This window comes from Eurosta solidaginis, chromosome 5 (genome assembly GCF_040869045.1).
Source record: "Eurosta solidaginis isolate ZX-2024a chromosome 5, ASM4086904v1, whole genome shotgun sequence".
Taxonomy (NCBI): domain Eukaryota; kingdom Metazoa; phylum Arthropoda; class Insecta; order Diptera; family Tephritidae; genus Eurosta; species Eurosta solidaginis.
The window spans coordinates 77,823,975-77,842,273 of record NC_090323.1 but is presented as its reverse complement, the minus strand read 5'-3'; the positions used below and the strand labels follow the sequence as shown (position 1 = coordinate 77,842,273).

At 42.1% G+C, this 18,299-nt stretch overlaps 1 protein-coding gene and 3 pseudogenes across 1 annotated transcript; 1 reads left to right on the top strand and 3 right to left on the bottom strand.

Moving 5' to 3' along the window:
• Positions 1–987: 987 nt before the first annotated feature.
• On the top strand, positions 988–4,347 carry LOC137253768 (cysteine desulfurase, mitochondrial-like; annotated as a pseudogene).
• Positions 4,348–6,534: 2,187 nt separating this feature from the next.
• Positions 6,535–8,736, bottom strand: LOC137254193 (T-complex protein 1 subunit eta-like; annotated as a pseudogene).
• Positions 8,737–10,529: 1,793 nt separating this feature from the next.
• Positions 10,530–11,912, bottom strand: LOC137254192 (T-complex protein 1 subunit eta-like; annotated as a pseudogene).
• Positions 11,883–16,867, bottom strand: LOC137253769 (protein transport protein Sec24C-like). Its single transcript, XM_067791209.1, has 4 exons — positions 16,671–16,867; positions 16,386–16,605; positions 16,097–16,325; positions 11,883–12,001 (listed from the first exon to the last, which is right to left on the bottom strand). The coding sequence occupies exons 3-4, from the start codon at positions 16,245–16,247 to the stop codon at positions 11,916–11,918; spliced, it is 237 nt and encodes a 78-aa protein (XP_067647310.1). The 5' UTR covers positions 16,248–16,325; positions 16,386–16,605; positions 16,671–16,867; the 3' UTR covers positions 11,883–11,915.
• Between the last annotated feature and the right edge of the window lie 1,432 nt (positions 16,868–18,299).

Below are 18,299 nucleotides of genomic sequence, written 5' to 3'. Positions count from 1 at the left end.
AATCTTTGCAAACTTTACGAGATTGTTGAATATTATTTTAATTAGAGCATAAAAAGCTTAGAATAGTAACGTAGGAAAAAACTTAGAATTATTTCAGTTAAGTTCATCACAAATATTTATATTCAAAATACTTTTTTGTTATACATCTAGTTTATAAATTTTGGTTAAAAATTATTGACAAATTCGTTGCAATTAAATTGCTTTAAAATTCTTTGCAAACTTTGTGCGATTGTTGAATATTTTTTTTTAATTAGAGCATGAAAAGCTTAGAATATGAACGTAGGAAAAAGCTTAGAATTATTAGATTCTTAGATACTTTTTAACCAAGGTTGTTTCAGTGTGTGTTGTTCGTTCGTTGTACAAATTCGTTGCATATTAATTTTCAGATCAGGAATACTCAAAGGTATCGTGGCATCATCTTGTTGGTCAATCGCGCATCGCAATATAGTGATGGGAATTGACATTTATATTTATATAAATCTTATAAAATAAAGTCGCTAAATGCCATGTATGCACATAACTTTACACAGAATACTCCGATTTTAAAACGGTTTTTTGCATTTGAAAGCTTAGCTACGTGAGATGGTACAGTTAATATAATTTGAAGATATATATTATAGGGGCGTGGCAAATTGCCAAAATGTAGCAAAAAATCATAAAATTTTTGTTTACATAGCTATAACTCATAAACGGATGGATGGATTTCAAAAATTCTACTTTTCAGTAAAACTTTGAAATATTTACCTTCGATCTGCATCAAAAAAAATACTTGATTCCTTTCTTATATCAGCCAAATTGTTTTAACAAAAGTAACATTTTTATCAAAAAATGCGTATGTGTGTTTGTTCGCTGTGAACTTTTCGCGCTAATTGCTTTTGAGTGAGGCTTGATGCGACAAATACATACGTACATACATAGCAATCGCTGCATTATTTAACTTCGGGCGTAGGTTTATAGGTATGTACATCACTACATAGTATAAAACAAAGTCGCTTTTTCTGTCCCTATGTCCCTTTGAATGCTTAAACCTTTAAAAATACGCAGCGGATTTTGATGCGCTTTTTTTAATTGATAAAGAGTGATTGAAGAGGAAGTAACGGATGAACATATTTGGCTGAAAATTGGTGGAGGGGTAGCTTAGAACCAGGAGACAGGCATAGGCTAATTTTTATTCCTTTCTGGATAGGGTCTTGAGATCAAAACGTGGACGTGGGTAATCCTGGGATATGTTTGTACAATATGGGTATCGAATGAGTACTTTGATACGGGGTACTTTTCGTATCCGCGGTTAACTAGGGTCTCGAGATATAAGCGAAAACGTGGACGCGGGTACCCCTAGAATGTGTTTATAGAATATGGATAACAAATGAAAGTTGTTGATTAGTGCTTTAGTACAGGGTAGTTTTCATACCTATTCCTGAAGGGTTTCGAGATATAGGCCAAAACGTGCATTAGGGTAACACTATGATGTGTTTTTACATTATGGGTATCAAATTGAAGCTGTTGATGAGTGCTTTAGTACAGAGTAATTTTTATACCGCTGGGTGACTAGGGTCTCAAGATATGGGCAAAACCTGGACCCGGATACCCCTAGAATGTGTGTGTAATATGGATATCAAATGAAAGTTGTTGCTGAGAGCTTTGACGTAATTTTCATTGTGATATTCGATTTAGTTGCATTAACCTGGCAAAACTGATAAATGTGCATGCGAAGCCGAAATAAGGACATGAATTAATAATACCCACATAACTATTTACATACGTCCTATTCGATTTGCCTGGCAATAAGGGATGAAGAAGAATGGGAAAAACTTTAGAGAAGAGAGAAGGAGAACGAGACTGAGAAAGAGATAGAGTGAGACGAAAATAGAGATAGATGGAGCGAAAATACGGAGGGAGGAGTGAATAAAAGGATTAAGAAAAAGTGAGGAGGGAGGCAGAGCTAGACGGAAAAAGCTTATTAAAATGTATGGAGATAGACCAAATTTAGGGCAGAACAACATCTGACGGGTCTGTTAGTTCATTATAAAGTAACGAAGGCACAGTCCTGCGCAAACACATCGCCAACCTGTGTTCATTGTAAATCACAACTAAGTGTGATATCTTCTGCATATTTGACTATCGCTGTCTCATTCTGTATCTCTTTCTATCACCCACTGAAGATTGGCGCCGCCATATTGAACAACCTGTCAACACGCTAAAAAGTAGCCATATTGAACATCCTGTCAGGCAGTTGACAGATAAGATATCACACTTAGTCATCATTCACAATGCCTGTGTTGGCAAAAGATATGCTGAACTGTAGAGGAAGAAACATTTTTAAATTTTAATAAAATCAAAAATGATAGTTGTGCTAAAAAGGGGTAAAGTATTGTATGTTAAAGTATAGCAAAGTCTCAGCGGCATTGTCCTGGTGAAAATTGAGTTTGAATAGGTCTCATCCTTCATTCTCAGAAACATTTACAAATGTACCTCGTAAGATATTAAAAATCAACGCTTTTTGCAATAACTTCAAAAAAACTCACATTCAAACCGGTGTCATATCCCTACTTCTGTTTAAATTGTACATATCAATAGCTATCTTCACCACCAGAAGGAGTCACTATTGTTTCCTACACCATATGGTCGCCAAGCCTAAGGATTACCCACTGGAAGAAGCTACAGGCCTGCCAAAATACTGCCCCCAGAACCGACACGGGTTGTCTCCTTATGTCCCCAGAACACCATCTACATAATGAGGCGAGAATACTCCCAATAGGTGAAAGAAATGAAATGCTAACCGAACAGTTTCTGTTGAATACCCAGGAACCTGGGCATCCCAACAGACATCTGATTGATGGGCCAACACCGCCCAGGGTCTTAAGGAGTCACGCCCGTAAGCACTATGAGGACAACCACATGAAAATCGCCAACTTCAATTGCAAATATCTCCCGACAGAGACAAAATTTTTCCGCCTTCGGATTATTGTTCTCGAGATTAATACGCGTCTTTTGACACCTCTCTCGATATTTTTTGACGCGTTTTAGTAGTCGACCCCTCAACTAGACTATTACCATATTTTGTGTCTGTCAAGAGATATTTGCAGAAGAAATTAAAAATTTTCAATTGAAAATTTTCATGTGGTTATTGCAAATTTGATGATTTTGTTTTACCCACAAAAAAAATTGTGAACATAAGTGTTTTGCGGGGATATAGTTTTGGTCTCCAAATCGGTGTTGGACCCACCCAGGGTAATTTTTTACAAGCGCTGCCGAAGGCCGCCAATGCAGAAAGGTGTTATGCGCAAAAATAATATGGATCCCACCCCGGTTTCGAAGCACTCCGGGGTCATTTTTCGGTTTTGTTGGGAATATCTTTTGAACGAGCTAAAGTTTTTCTTTCCGCCTTCGACTATTGTTATTGGATTTGGTGCTGCATGTGATGTTGCACTCAAAGAAATGGAATATGATAAGAAATATATAAATTTTCTTTCGAAACGTTTATATGATCACATCACTTCAAGATTATCATATGGTACATGTAATGGTGATCCAGAGCAAACTATAGTGGTTTATTAAATTTATCATTACTGATGGCCTTAAAGGATGTGGCGTTGTCTAGTGCGTCAGCATGTACTGCAGCATCATTGGAACCTTTGTACGTACTATGTGCGATTGGAACTGATGAGGATTTGGCACATAGTTCAATTAGGTATACGAGCTTACCGTACTGAATTGTGTAGTTAATTTGAAAGTAATTTATTGTTAAATTTTTATAGGTTTGGTATTGGTCGTTTTACCGCCATTGAAGTGATTGATTATATTGCCGATAAATGCATCAAACATGTCGAACGTTTACGTGAAATGTCTGCATTATGGGAGATGGTGCAAGAAGCAATTGATTTGAAAAATATGCAATGGTCGCAACATTAATTTTGTTTATTATATATAAAAAAGGGACCATATTGTATTGTATGCATCTTTTAATGTATGTATTTATATTTCAAAGCAGTTAAATGTAAAGTGAGATACAACTTTTTAGGATGTATATAGTTCTTATTTTATCTGCCTAAGGTCGTTATTTTGTAGTATTAAAATGATATTGGGAAATGCTATCGCTATTGCTAAATGTTTTTTTAGTGGACCTTATTTTCAATACATGTATGTATGAGTGCTAACGTCACTGTCTTCAAGAGATTTTGAAAGTTAAGGTGAGATTGTATATAAAATGCTGAGTTAATAGTATGTTCATGAATAAGTACTGATTTATTTTAAAATTTCATGTATTATATAAAGTAAAAATTAATTAATTTAGTAAACTAATAAATATCGAAGATACATATATACATAATAACGTTTAACGTTGGAAACTCGTCGTGCCGGCATTTGAGGCGCAGATTTCTTTGAAGGATATGTACTCCATGTCTTGAGATGTAATTTTTTTTAATTAAAAAAGCACGGGTGTGTTGAAAATTTGAAATTGAGTCTCTATACCACAGAACAAAACTTCATTTTCGGGTTCAGCGCAATTGCCCGGTTGTTTTGATCCAATTTTGCTTTTGCCCCCTCACTTCGGAACCAATTTTGCTTTCGGTTTAATTTTTGGATACTAGTTCGGTTGTAGTACTGACTTCAATTACGGTTCCGGGTTTTCCTTCTGGCTCTAGCCAGGAGGCTTTTGTAACAATTTCGGTTTTAGGCTGGATCTGGTATCGGTACCTGCTATGAAAAAAGTTCGGTTTGGAATATTTCCGTTTTCAGCTCCAGTATCGGTTATGCTCCAGTTTTTTTTTTTTTGTTGTCATCATATGGATGATATAAATAATCCAAAAGTAAATATATAATATGTACAACATAATTGTCTAACAAATTTTTCTCTTCGTAAACTGTTTGTGGCCCTGATAAGGACCGTTCTTCGTAGGTATAATTGTTTAGCATATGCTGGCAGTTACTTGCATATGCTGATGACATTGATATCATCGGCCTAAACACCCGCGCTGTTAGTTCTGCTTACTCCAAACTGGAAAAGAAGCGGTAAAGATGGGTTTGATGGTGAATGAGGACAAAATGAAGTACCTGTTGTCATTGAGCAAAGAGTCAGCGCATACGCGCCTTGGCAACCACGCTACTGTTAGCAGCCACAATTTCGAAATAGTAAAAGACTTCGTTTATTTGGGAACCAGCATCAACACTAGCAACAATATCAGCACCGAATTCCAGCAAAGAATCAATCTTGCCAATAAATGCTACTTTGGACTAGGTAGGCAATTGAAAAGTAAAGTCCTCTCTCGGCGAACGAAAATCATACTCTATAAGTCACTTATCGTACCCGTCCTGCTATATGGGACAGAAGCGTGGACCATGACAACAGCAGATTAAGCGGCTATGGGAGTGTTCGAGAGAAAAGTTCTTCGAAAGATTTATGGACCTCTACGCGTTGGCGATGGCGAGTACCGAAGAAGATTTAATGATGAGCTGTACGAGCTATACGTAGACATCAACATAGTCCAGCGAATTAAAACGCAGCGGCTGCGCTGGCTAGGCCATGTTATGCGAATGAAAGATGATGCTCCGTCCAAGAAAGTCGGAACCCGTCTATGGAAGCAGAAGTAGAGGGCGGACCCCACTCCGTTGGAAGGACCAGGTGGAAAACGATTTAAACTCCCTTGGTGTGACCAATTGGCGCCGGTTGGCGGAGCGAAGGAGTGATTGGGTCGCCTTGTTGGACGGCCATAACCGTTTAGACGGTTAAGCGGCAAATAAGTAAGTAAGTAATTGTTTAGCAAATTTTTTCTCTTTGTTGACTAGTGGTGGCCCTGATAAGGACCGTTTTGCGTATATTTGTATAGCATATTTTTGCTCTTTGTAAACTAATGGTATTCTAACCCAGACCATAAGGGCGCAGGCCTGAAAATGGAGCGAGCAAATTAAGCCATTTTGGGGAAGCTGAACGCCACAAGGTTTTTTCTAATTTTTTCCTCTTCCTTGATCTTGCGTGGTAATTCGTTACTTTAGCTCACAACTGCAAAAACTCGTCCAAAAATATCGGGAGAGGTGTCAAAAGATGCGTTTTGGACACAGGACGACGAATCCGCAAGCGAAAATTAAAAATTTCATTCTATCAAAAAATATTCCCGAAAAACTGAAAAATGGCCCGGAGCGCTCCGAAACCGGGGGTGGAATCCATAGTATTTTTGCGCAGAACACCTTTCTGCATTGACGGCCTTCGACCGCGCTTATTAGAAATTACCTGGGAGACCAAATCTATATCCCCGCAAAACACGTTTACCCACAGTTTTTTTTGTGGGTACACAAACCCTCAAAATTACACAACCACATGAAAATTTTCAATTTTGTTTGTTTAATATAACTGGAAAGGAATAAAATTTTTAATTTCCGTTTTCGGATTCGTGGGCCTGGGCCCAAAGCGCGTTTTGACACCTCTCCCGGTATTTTCGGACGAGTTTTAGTAGTTGTGAGCTAAAGTAAAAAAATACCTCTTGCGGTACTGTGAAAAGCTTCACACCCGCTTTCTCCCTTCTAAAGTTGCACAAAGAACACTTTCCAATTTTTTAATACACAGAAAGCATAAGAATATTCTTTTTTTTTTTTTTAAATTTGCAAAACATTTAAAAAATTGCGTAGTAATAAATTTTCACATTAAAAGTAAATAAACAAAAAATGTAAACATAAACAAAGTTTGACATTTTATAACAACTTCGAATGAAAAAACATGTAAAATGCAACTCGGATGCTTATTGTAGTACCATGGGTCAGACCTATTGGATGGGACGAAGCACTGCTACAACAACAACATCAGAAGGCACTCGAAGACGATGCCTCAAAACTAACAACCAAAAGCAATAATTATCATTTCACTGACACAAATTTTATAGTTTTTTCTGCCGTAGTTGGACACAATCTTTTCATAATATTACTTAACAATTTAAGATTAGACATTTTTTTCAAGTTGTATTTTGACTTACCAGCAACAATAGAATCATGTTTAATTGTACGCTGCACAATCTTTGTACCATCATGTAACGAAGCTCAGTTTCTTCCAAAAATTGTTCGGCACTGCCACGTAAAATCAATGTACATGTTCTAGCATTAACGCAACCTTTAAATAATTATAAACTATAAAAATAAAATTAATGTCAAACCCACTATCAAACCTTGGAAATTGTTGAAATGTTCACCACCAACTTGACGTTCTTCAAAGTAATCACATTGACCCAAAACACTTGAATTAATATCATTAGCTGTAGTCATAACAGCACCACCACAAGCTTTCATTGTACGTTTCAAATCTTCTTCTGGTACACTAACAGAACATTTCACGATCTGCAAAATACTGTGTACCAACATCACCAATTGGTAGTTTAGATAACACAACATTTGCGTCGTACTTGGCTAGTTTATTGTACAGAATACGCCATTCAGCATCAACAATTTTTTGATACTCTTGAACATTATCAATACGTACATCAGCATTATCACGCTCAGCCTTGAACTCCAATTCTATATTTAAAATTGCGATTTTATATTTTTTGTATGACTTTGAAGTACAGCGCCCACAACCATTTTAGAAAAGAAATCTTTTTTTTGATGAATAAGTTTGGAGGACATTGTTGTGGCAGCGCATTTTTCCAATAAAGCACGTTGTTGTTCCTTTGATTGGCGCTTCGACATGTTCAGCCATGTCATATTTTGGTCACGCATAATTGTAATGCTTTGCGTATAGCTTTAATGATGATACGTACATTTACGCCTTCCTGAACATATGGCTTAACTTGTTTTAAGATTGCACATGCCTAAAATACTACTGAAGTGGTGCCATCGCCGACCTGATAAGAGAAACATTTTTATTCTACACATTCTAATATAACAAAAAACTTACCTCAGCATTTTGAGACTTGGCGATATCGACTAGAGTTTTACGGCTGGATGCACAACATCCAATAGTTTCATAATGGTTGCCCCAGCATTTGAAATTGCGGCCCTACCACTGGAATCAACAATAAGTTTGTCCATACTGTGTGAACCCAATGTAGTGCGTACAGCGTCCACAATTGAATGCGAGGCATTGATGTTGGATATGAGTTGAGGTTCTACCTTGAAAACTCATGTACCCAATACAAGTTCAGCACGTTCATATTTATTGACACGCTGTCCGGTGTGGCCCAAATGTTGGAAATATTCAATTGGCGCTGTTGAGAAAAAATATGGATCAATGAACACAAGTAAAAGTGAAAGAGTTTTTTTCCCAAGGCAGTCGGTTCTATGTACCGGAGCGACTCGGGATTTTTCCCGACCAAGGACTGTCATTTCAGTGTGACCCCATCTAATTTGTTTCGTCCCTCCCACAAATTGTCATCCTCCCAGCAGCTCCTTGCAGCAGGACTGCTCCACATTCTCTTACTCCGGGAAGGCATCGAATCCAATCCGGGTCCGTCTCCTGACCCCGGTCCTGAGAAATGGTTTTGCTGCATCTGCCGGAAAAGAATCTTTTTAGGGCGGTCATACTCTGTTCAGTGTGTCTCGTGCAAGGGATGGTTGCATCGGACAGGTTGTTCTGGGCTTGATCCCAAAACCCGACGTCCACGTAACTTTTATAAATCTTTTGTGGCTCCTTGCTGTTCACGCCCAAGGGCGTCCCGTAGTCTACGTCTAAGCGCCCCCCCCCCCTCCACTACCTACCAGCAGCCCCGCTACTCAGCAAGCCACAACAAGTACCCGCTGCTGCTCGCGCCCCATGGCGCCAACAACTCAAACAGCTGCTACCACTTATAACTACAATCTTCGTAGTAGAGTCGGAAGCAATGCTGAGCAACAGCCCCTGCCCGTCTTCTCCCCCTCTTTTCCGGCAGCAATCGCGTAGGTCAGGGAAACAGACTCTTAGTCCCTACCTACGTTTGCACCGTTTGCCAGCACAGAATATATATGTTTGCGACATCCGCCCAATGCAGCTCCTGCCTTGGGTGGAGCCACTTCCCTAGATGTTCTGGTCTCCGCGACGGCAACCCCCCGACGGGTTTCATCGCGCCATGTTGCCAGGTCGCAAACCCAAATCATCCGGGTACCCCAATGCTTGCGCCCAGTCCTAGGGCCACAACAGCAATTGCGTCCTGGCCTTCCCCAACCCAGGCGTAGTCACCCGTCACTTACCCCCAGAGTGGCGACGTCTCCCCTTATGCACTTCAGAATTCTGCAGTTAAACTGTAATGGACTAACTGGGAAGATTACGGAGATAGTCGATTTCATGAAGCGGCACAACATCCGCATTGCTGCGATTCAAGAGACTAAACTCACAGCAAGATCTGCATTGCAGACCTACGAGCTATACGTAGACATCAACATAGTCCAGCGAATTAAAACGCAGCGGCTGCGCTGGCTAGGCCATGTTATGCGAATGAAAGATGATGCTCCCACCAAGAAAGTCGGAACCCGTCTATGGAAGCAGAAGTAGAGGGCGGACCCCACTCCGTTGGAAGGACCAGGTGGAAAACGATTTAAACTCCGTTGATGTGACCAATTGGCGCCGGTTGGCGGAGCGAAGGAGTGATTGGGTCGCCTTGTTGGACGGCCATAACCGTTTAGACGGTTAAGCGGCAAATAAGTAAGTAATTGTTTAGCAAATTTTTTCTCTTTGTTGACTAGTGGTGGCCCTGATAAGGACCGTTTTGCGTATATTTGTATAGCATATTTTTGCTCTTTGTAAACTAATGGTATTCTAACCCAGACCATAAGGGCGCAGGCCTGAAAATGGAGCGAGCAAATTAAGCCATTTTGGTGAAGCTGAACGCCACAAGGTTTTTTCTAATTTTTTCCTCTTCCTTGATCTTGCGTGGTAATTCGTTACTTTAGCTCACAACTGCAAAAACTCGTCCAAAAATATCGGGAGAGGTGTCAAAAGATGCGTTTTGGACTCAGGACGACGAATCCGCAAGCGAAAATTAAAAATTTTATTTCTATCCAAAAAAATATTCCCGAAAAACTGAAAAATGGCCCGGAGCGCTCCGAAACCGGGGGTGGAATCCATAGTATTTTTGCGCAGAACACCTTTCTGCATTGACGGCCTTCGGCCGCGTTATTAGAAATTACCTGGGAGACCAAATCTATATCCCCGCAAAACACGTTTACCCACAGTTTTTTTTGTGGGTACCCAAACCCTCAAAATTACACAACCACATGAAAATTTTCAATTTTGTTTGTTTAATATAACTGGAAAGGAATAAAATTTTTAATTTCCGTTTTCGGATTCGTGGGCCTGGGTCCAAAGCGCGTTTTGACACCTCTCCCGATATTTTTGGACGAGTTTTAGTAGTTGTGAGCTAAAGTAAAAAATTACCTCTTGCGGTACTGTGAAAAGCTTCACACCCGCTTTCTCCCTTCTAAAGTTGCACAAAGAACACTTTCCAATTTTTTAATACACAGAAAGCATAAGAATATTCTTTTTTTTTTTAAATTTGCAAAACATTCAAAAAATTGCGTAGTAATAAATTTTCACATTAAAAGTAAATAAACAAAAAATGTAAACATAAACAAAGTTTGACATTTTATAACAACTTCGAATGAAAAAACATGTAAAATGCAACTCGGATGCTTATTGTAGTACCATGGGTCAGACCTATTGGATGGGGCGAAGCACTGCTACAACAACAACATCAGAAGGCACTCGAAGACGATGCCTCAAAACTAACAACCAAAAGCAATAATTATCATTTCACTGACACAAATTTTATAGTTTTTTCTGCCGTAGTTGGACACAATCTTTTCATAATATTACTTAACAATTTAAGATTAGACATTTTTTTCAAGTTGTATTTTGACTTACCAGCAACAATAGAATCATGTTTAATTGTACGCTGCACAATCTTTGTACCATCATGTAACGAAGCTCAGTTTCTTCCAAAAATTGTTCGGCACTGCCACGTAAAATCAATGTACATGTTCTAGCATTAACGCAACCTTTAAATAATTATAAACTATAAAAATAAAATTAATGTCAAATCCACTATCAAACCTTGGAAATTGTTGAAATGTTCACCACCAACTTGACGTTCTTCAAAGTGATCACATTGACCCAAAACACTTGAATTAAGCTGTAGTCATAACAGCACCACCACAAGCTTTCATTGTACGTTTCAAATCTTCTTCTGGTACACTAACAGAACATTTCACGATCTGCAAAATACTGTGTACCAACATCACCAATTGGTAGTTTAGATAACACAACATTTGCGTCGTACTTGGCTAGTTTATTGTACAGAATACGCCATTCAGCATCAACAATTTTTTGATACTCTTGAACATTATCAATACGTACCTCAGCATTATCACGCTCAGCCTTGAACTCCAATTCTATATTTAAAATTGCGATTTTAAATTTTTTGTATGACTTTGGATCCACCAAAGAAAAGTACAGCGTCCACAACCATTTTAGAAAAGAAATCTTTTTGTTGATGAATAAGTTTGGAGGACATTGCTGTGGCAGCGCATTTTTCCAATAAAGCACGTTGTTGTTGGTCATGCATAATTGTAATGCTTTGCGTATAGCTTTAATGATGATACGTACATTTACGCCTTCCTGAACATATGGCTTAACTTGTTTTAAGATTGCACATGCCTAAAATACTACTGAAGTGGTGCCATCGCCGACCTGATAAGAGAAACATTTTTATTCTACACATTCTAATATAACAAAAAACTTACCTCAGCATTTTGAGACTTGGCGATAACTAGAGTTTTACGGCTGGATGCACAATATCCAATAGTTTCATAATGGTTGCCCCAGCATTTGAAATTGCGGCCCTACCACTGGAATCAACAATAAGTTTGTCCATACTGTGTGAACCCAATGTAGTGCGTACAGCGTCCACAATTGAATGCGAGGCATTGATGTTGGATATGAGTTGAGGTTCTACCTTGAAAACTCATGTACCCAATACAAGTTCAGCACGTTCATATTTATTGACACGCTGTCCGGTGTGGCCCAAATGTTGGAAATATTCAATTGGCGCTGTGGAGAAAAAATATGGATCAAGTAAAAGTGAAAGAGTTTTTTCCCAAGGCAGTCGGTTCTATGTACCGGAGCGACTCGGGATTTTTCCCGACCAAGGACTGTCATTTCAGTGTGACCCCATCTAATTTGTTTCGTCCCTCCCACAAATTGTCATCCTCCCAGCAGCTCCTGCTCCATATTCTCTTACTCCGGGAAGGCATCGAATCCAATCCGGGTCCGTCTCCTGACCCCGGTCCTGAGAAATGGTTTTGCTGCATCTGCCGGAAAAGAATCTTTTTAGGACGGTCATACTCTGTTCAGTGTGTCTCGTGCAAGGGATGGTTGCATCGGACAGGTTGTTCTGGGCTTGATCCCAAAACCCGACATCCACGTAACTTTTATAAATCTTTGGTGGCTCCTTGCTGTTCACGCCCAACGTCCCGTAGTCTACGTCTAAGCGCCCCCCCCCCCTCCACTACCTACCAGCAGCCCCGCTACTCAGCAAGCCACAACAAGTACCCGCTGCTGCTCGCGCTCCATGGCGCCAACAACTCAAACAGCTGCTACCACTCATAACTACAATCTTCGTAGTAGAGTCGGAAGCAATGCTGAGCAACAGCCCCTGCCCCCGTCTTCTCCCCCCTCTTTTCCGGCAGCAATCGTGTAGGTCAGGGAAACAGACTCTTAGTCCCTACCTCCGTTTGCACCGTTTGCCAGCACAGAATATATATGTTTGCGACATCCGCCCAATGCAGCTCCTGCCTTGGGTGGTGCCACTTCCCTAGATGTTCTGGTCTCCGCGACGGCAACCCCCCGACGGGTTTCATCGCGCCATGTTGCCAGGTCGCAAACCCAAATCATCCGGGTACCCCAATGCTTGCCCAAGGACTCCCAGGGCCACAACAGCAATTGCGTCCTGGCCTTCCCCAACCCAGGCGTAGTCACCCGTCACTTACCACCAGAGTGGCGACGTCTCCCCTTATGCACTTCAGAATTCTGCAGTTAAACTGTAATGGACTAACTGGGAAGATTACGGAGATAGTCGATTTCATGAAGCGGCACAACATCCGCATTGCTGCGATTCAAGAGACTAAACTCACAGCAAGATCTGCATTGCAGACCTGCTCTGGGTATAACGTCCACAGGAAAGACCGCGAGAGCGGAAATGGAGGCGGTCTCGCGTTTATCATACACCACTCTGTGCAATATTATATATTTGATCCTGGCATCGACCGCAGGGACAATGTCTTAGAACGTCAAGGCCTATCTGTCCGGTCAGGCGATGCAAACCTAGAATTCATCAACATCTACATTCCTCCTGCCACCTGTTGCCCCAGTGGATACCGCCCTAATATCAGGGCCTTACTCACTGGCAACAATCGCATTCTCTTAGGCGATTTCAATGCCCATCATGATCTATGGCATTCAAACTTGCGGGCGGACAGTAGGGGTGAAGTGTTGGCGGATCAAATAGAAGAAACGACGTTCTGCACAATAAACGGAGACGCCCCCACACGTATGGTAGGAAGCTGTCACAGCTCGCCAGATATCTCAATCGTGAGCGCAGAACTCGTAAACTGCGTCAACTGGCAGCCGATGGTAACATTGGCATCCGACCACCTGCCCATACTTATTTCGCTTGAGCGTAACGCCGACTTCATCGTCACTGAAAAACGCACTTTCATAAACTTCAAAAAAGGAAAGTGGGAAGAATATAAATCCTTTACAGACAGCCGCCTAGCTGCCCTCCCTATCCCGACTGATGCCCGCCAAGGGGAGCGTGCCTTCCGTAAGGTCATTAAATCCGCCTCGGCACATTTCATTCCCGCCGGGAGAATTCCCGAAATCCGGCCCCACTTCCCGGCGGAGGCCGCAAACTTAGCGAGAGAACGTGACCTTATAAGACAGCTTGATCCAAGCGACCCCCAAATAAGGGATATAAACCAACGCATCAGATTGCTTGTAGATGAACACAAGCGGGCGAAATGGGAGGAGCACCTAAGAGGTTGTAACCTCTCTACCGGTGTGGGCAAACTTTGGTCCACCGTAAAGTCCCTATCGAATCCGACTAAGCACAAAGACAAAGTTTCCATCGCCTTTGGCGACAAAGTGCTGTCGGACGCGAAAAAATGCGCGAGCGCTTTCTGCCGACAATATATAATGCATCCTACGGTCGACAAAGATAGACGGAGAGCCAATAGACGCGCACATAAACACAAATTCAGCGCGTCACCAATCACCATCACCGCTAAAGAGGTTGAGGACGCCATTGGTCGTGCTAAACCATCCAAAGCAGTGGGCCCAGACGGCATAGCCATGCCGATGCTTAAAAACCTAGGGAAGGAGGGGTTCAAATATTTAGCGCATGTCTTTAATCTGTCTCTTTCCACCTTTGTCATACCTGAGAAATGGAAAATGCCCAAGGTGGTCCCGCTACTAAAGCCTGGGAAACCAGCTAACATAGGTGAGTCGTATCGTCCGATATCTCTCCTATCGCCAGTGGCAAAGACGCTTGAAGCCATTTTGCTCCCTTATTTCCAAGCAAATTTGCAGCTAGCCCCTCATCAGCATGGCTTCAGAAAACTCCATAGCACTACCACCGCGCTAAATGCCATTAGCACCCAGATAAATTGCGGTTTAAATCAATACCCCCACCATAGAACAGTACTCGTAGCGCTAGACCTATCAAAAGTTTTTGATACGGTCAACCATGGCTCGTTACTGCAGGAACTGGAAGGGTCTACCCTTCCCCCATGTCTTAAAAGGTGGACCGCAAATTATCTGGGTGGTCGGCAGGCATCGGTGCAATTTAGAAACGAAACATCAAAACCAAGGAGAATCAAACAGGGGGTGCCACAGGGTGGTGTCCTATCCCCACTTTTGTTTAATTTCTACATATCTAAGCTACCTTCACCACCGGAAGGAGTCACAATCGTTTCCTACGCCGATGACTGCACAATAATGGCCACAGGCCCAGGCCCAAAGACCGATGGGCTATGCAATAAAATAAACGGCTACCTCCCTGATCTCTCCAGTTTTTTCGCCTCGCGAAACCTGGCATTATCACCGACTAAATCTTCCGCGACCTTATTTACAACATGGACGCCCCAAATGTCGACCATTTTGAACATCCACGTCGATGGCACTACGCTACCGACTGTCCTACACCCCAAAATCTTGTGTGTGACGTTTGATCAGGATCTACATTTTGGTGAGCACGCAGCCGCAATTGTTCCGAGAATTCAGAGCCGTAACAAAATCCTCAAATCCCTCGCTGGAGGTACTTGGGGAAAAGATAAAGAAACGCTCATGACTACATACAAAGCAATTAGCCAGCCGATTACGTGCTACGCGTCACGCATATGGTCGCCAAGCCTAAAAATCACCCACTGGAAGAAACTGCAGGCCTGCCAAAATACTGCTCTCAGAATCGCCACGGGCTGTCTTCTTATGTCCCCAGAACACCATCTGCATAATGAGGCGAGAATACTCCCCATCAGGGAGAGAAATGAGATGCTGACCAAACAGTTCCTGTTGAATACCCAGAAACCTGGGCATCCCAACAGACATCTGATTGATGAACCAGCACCGCCTAGGGGCTTAAGGAGTCATCTCCGTAAGCATTTTGAGGAAATACGGCACCTGAGAACCCAGCCGTATGAAGTGAAAAAACACAAGCAGGTCCTTGGTGAACTCCATAAACAGGCGTCGGACCTTTATGCCGGGAATTGCCCGACGAATCCAGTACTTAACGAAAATTATCCAAAATTTGCGGAAGAGGAACGCATACTCCCCAGGGAAACGCGTGTCACTCTTGCTCAACTTCGTTCTGGATACTGTAACAGGTTAAACTCTTACCTATCCAGAATCAACCCCGACATACAAAATGTATGCCCCGCTTGCAATGTGTCCCCACATGACACCAACCATCTCTTCAATTGTAATGTGGAACCGACGCCTCTAACACCCCTTTCCTTATGGTCCACCCCTGTTGAAACGGCAAGTTTCCTTGGACTCCCGTTAGAGGATATTGATGACAATGTGTGATCGGTCGCGGCTATTAGGTGGGGCGAGCATTGCTACAACAACAACAACAACAAAGAGTTTTTTTACCATCTGTTGTTACTTTACACATTAGATATTGGAAACGACGACCAGCATCTACAAATTGCATATTAGCCTTGCAACGACTACATCTAATTGGACCCATTTCACCAAAATTTACAATGGGTGGATCATATTCACTCTCAACCGTGCGTGCCATTGGTGAGACGGTAAGTGTAAAGGACAAAGCTGTTGTTTTTAATAAATCAGCTGTTGCAGGTATGCAATAAAAAAAGGCCTGCAAACGAGAACGATCAATGTAATTGCCAAACAAAAAATTAATTTCGAATATCAATACCTAACGTAACGTGGCGAGGAGTTACCCTGATCTTGTACCACATATTTTGTGGTCACCAATGGTGGTAATACATCCTGTTCATTAGTAATAAAAGCACCACCAGCGCTATTTTGATTTTTAACGATAACGCTTATCGGATTAGGCATCTGATCGGGATCTAAACGGCGTTGGGCTACTGTTGCGGCTATTGATATATACCAGTACCAGGTGCAGCTGGTTGCTAAAGAAAATAATACAAAAATAATCATCAGTAATATTTGAAATATATTAGTTGTATTAGCATACATTATAACCATGACGTCCGGGTATTGGGGGTTGACCCGGCATGGGTGGCTGACTGGGCATTGGCGCCTGTCCAGGTTGTTGGTGGCATCATTTGACCCATGTTGTTGTTGTTGTTGTAGCAATGCTCGCCCCACCTAATAGCCGCAACCGATCACAAATTGTCATCAATATCCTCTAACGGGAGTCCAAGGAAACTTGCCGTTTCAACAGGGGTGGACCATAAGGAAAGGGGTGTTAGAGGCGTTGGTTCCACATTACAATTAAAGAGATGGTTGGTGTCATGTGGGGACACATTGCAAGCGGGGCATACATTTTGTATGTCGGGGTTGATTCTGGATAGGTAAGAGTTTAACCTGTTACAGTATCCAGAACGAAGTTGAGCAAGAGTGACACGCGTTTCCCTGGCGAGTATGCGTTCCTCTTCTGCGAGTTCTGGATATTTTTCTTCAAGTAATGGATTCACCGGGCAATTCCCGACATAAAGGTCCGACGCCTGTCTATGGAGTTCACCAAGGACCTGCTTGTGTTTTTTCGCTTCATACGGCTGGGTTCTCAGGTGCCGTATTTCCTCAAAATGCTTACGGAGATGACTCCTTAGGCCCCTAGGCGGTGCTGGTTCGTCAATCAGATGTCTGTTGGGATGCCCAGGTTTCTGGGTATTCAACAGAAACTGTTTGGTCAGCATCTCATTTCTCTCCCTGATGGGGAGTATTCTCGCCTCATTATGCAGATGGTGTTCTGGGGATATAAGAAGACAGGCCGTGGCGATTCTGAGAGCAGTATTTTGGCAGGCCTGTAGTTTCTTCCAGTGGGTAGTTTTTAGGCTTGGCGACCATATGGCTGACGCGTAGCACGTAATAGGCTGGCTAATTGCTTTGTAGGTGGTCGTGAGCGTTTCTTTATCTTTTACCCAGGTACTGCCAGCAAGGGATTTGAGGATTTTGTTACGGCTCTGAATTCTCGGAACAATTGCGGTTGCGTGCGCACCAAAATGTAGATCCTGATCAAACGTCACACCCAAGATTTTGGTGTGTAGGACAGTCGGTAGCGTAGTGCCATCGACGTGGATGTTCAATATGGTCGACATTTGGGGCGTCCATGTTGTAAATAAGGTCGCGGAAGATTTAGTCGGTGACAATGCCAGGTTTCGCGAGGCGAAAAAACTGGAGAGATCAGGGAGATAGCCGTTTATTTTATTGCATAGCTCATCGATCTCTGGGCCTGGGCCTGTGGCCATTATTGTGCAGTCATCGGCGTAGGAAACGATTGTGACTCCTTCCGGTGGTGAAGGTAGCTTAGATATGTAGAAATTAAACAAAAGTGGGGATAGGACACCACCCTGTGGCACCCCTTGTTTAATTCTCCTTGGTTTTGATGTTTCGTTTCTGAATTGCACCGATGCCTGCCGACCACCCAGATAATTTGCGGTCCACCTTTTAAGACATGGGGGAAGGGTAGACCCTTCCAGGTCTTGCAGTAATGAGCCATGGTTGACCGTATCAAAGGCTTTTGATAGGTCTAGCGCTACGAGTACTGTTCTATGGTGGGGGTATTGATTCAAACCGCAATTTATCTGGGTGCTAATGGCATTTAACGCGGTGGTAGTGCTATGGAGTTTTCTGAAGCCAT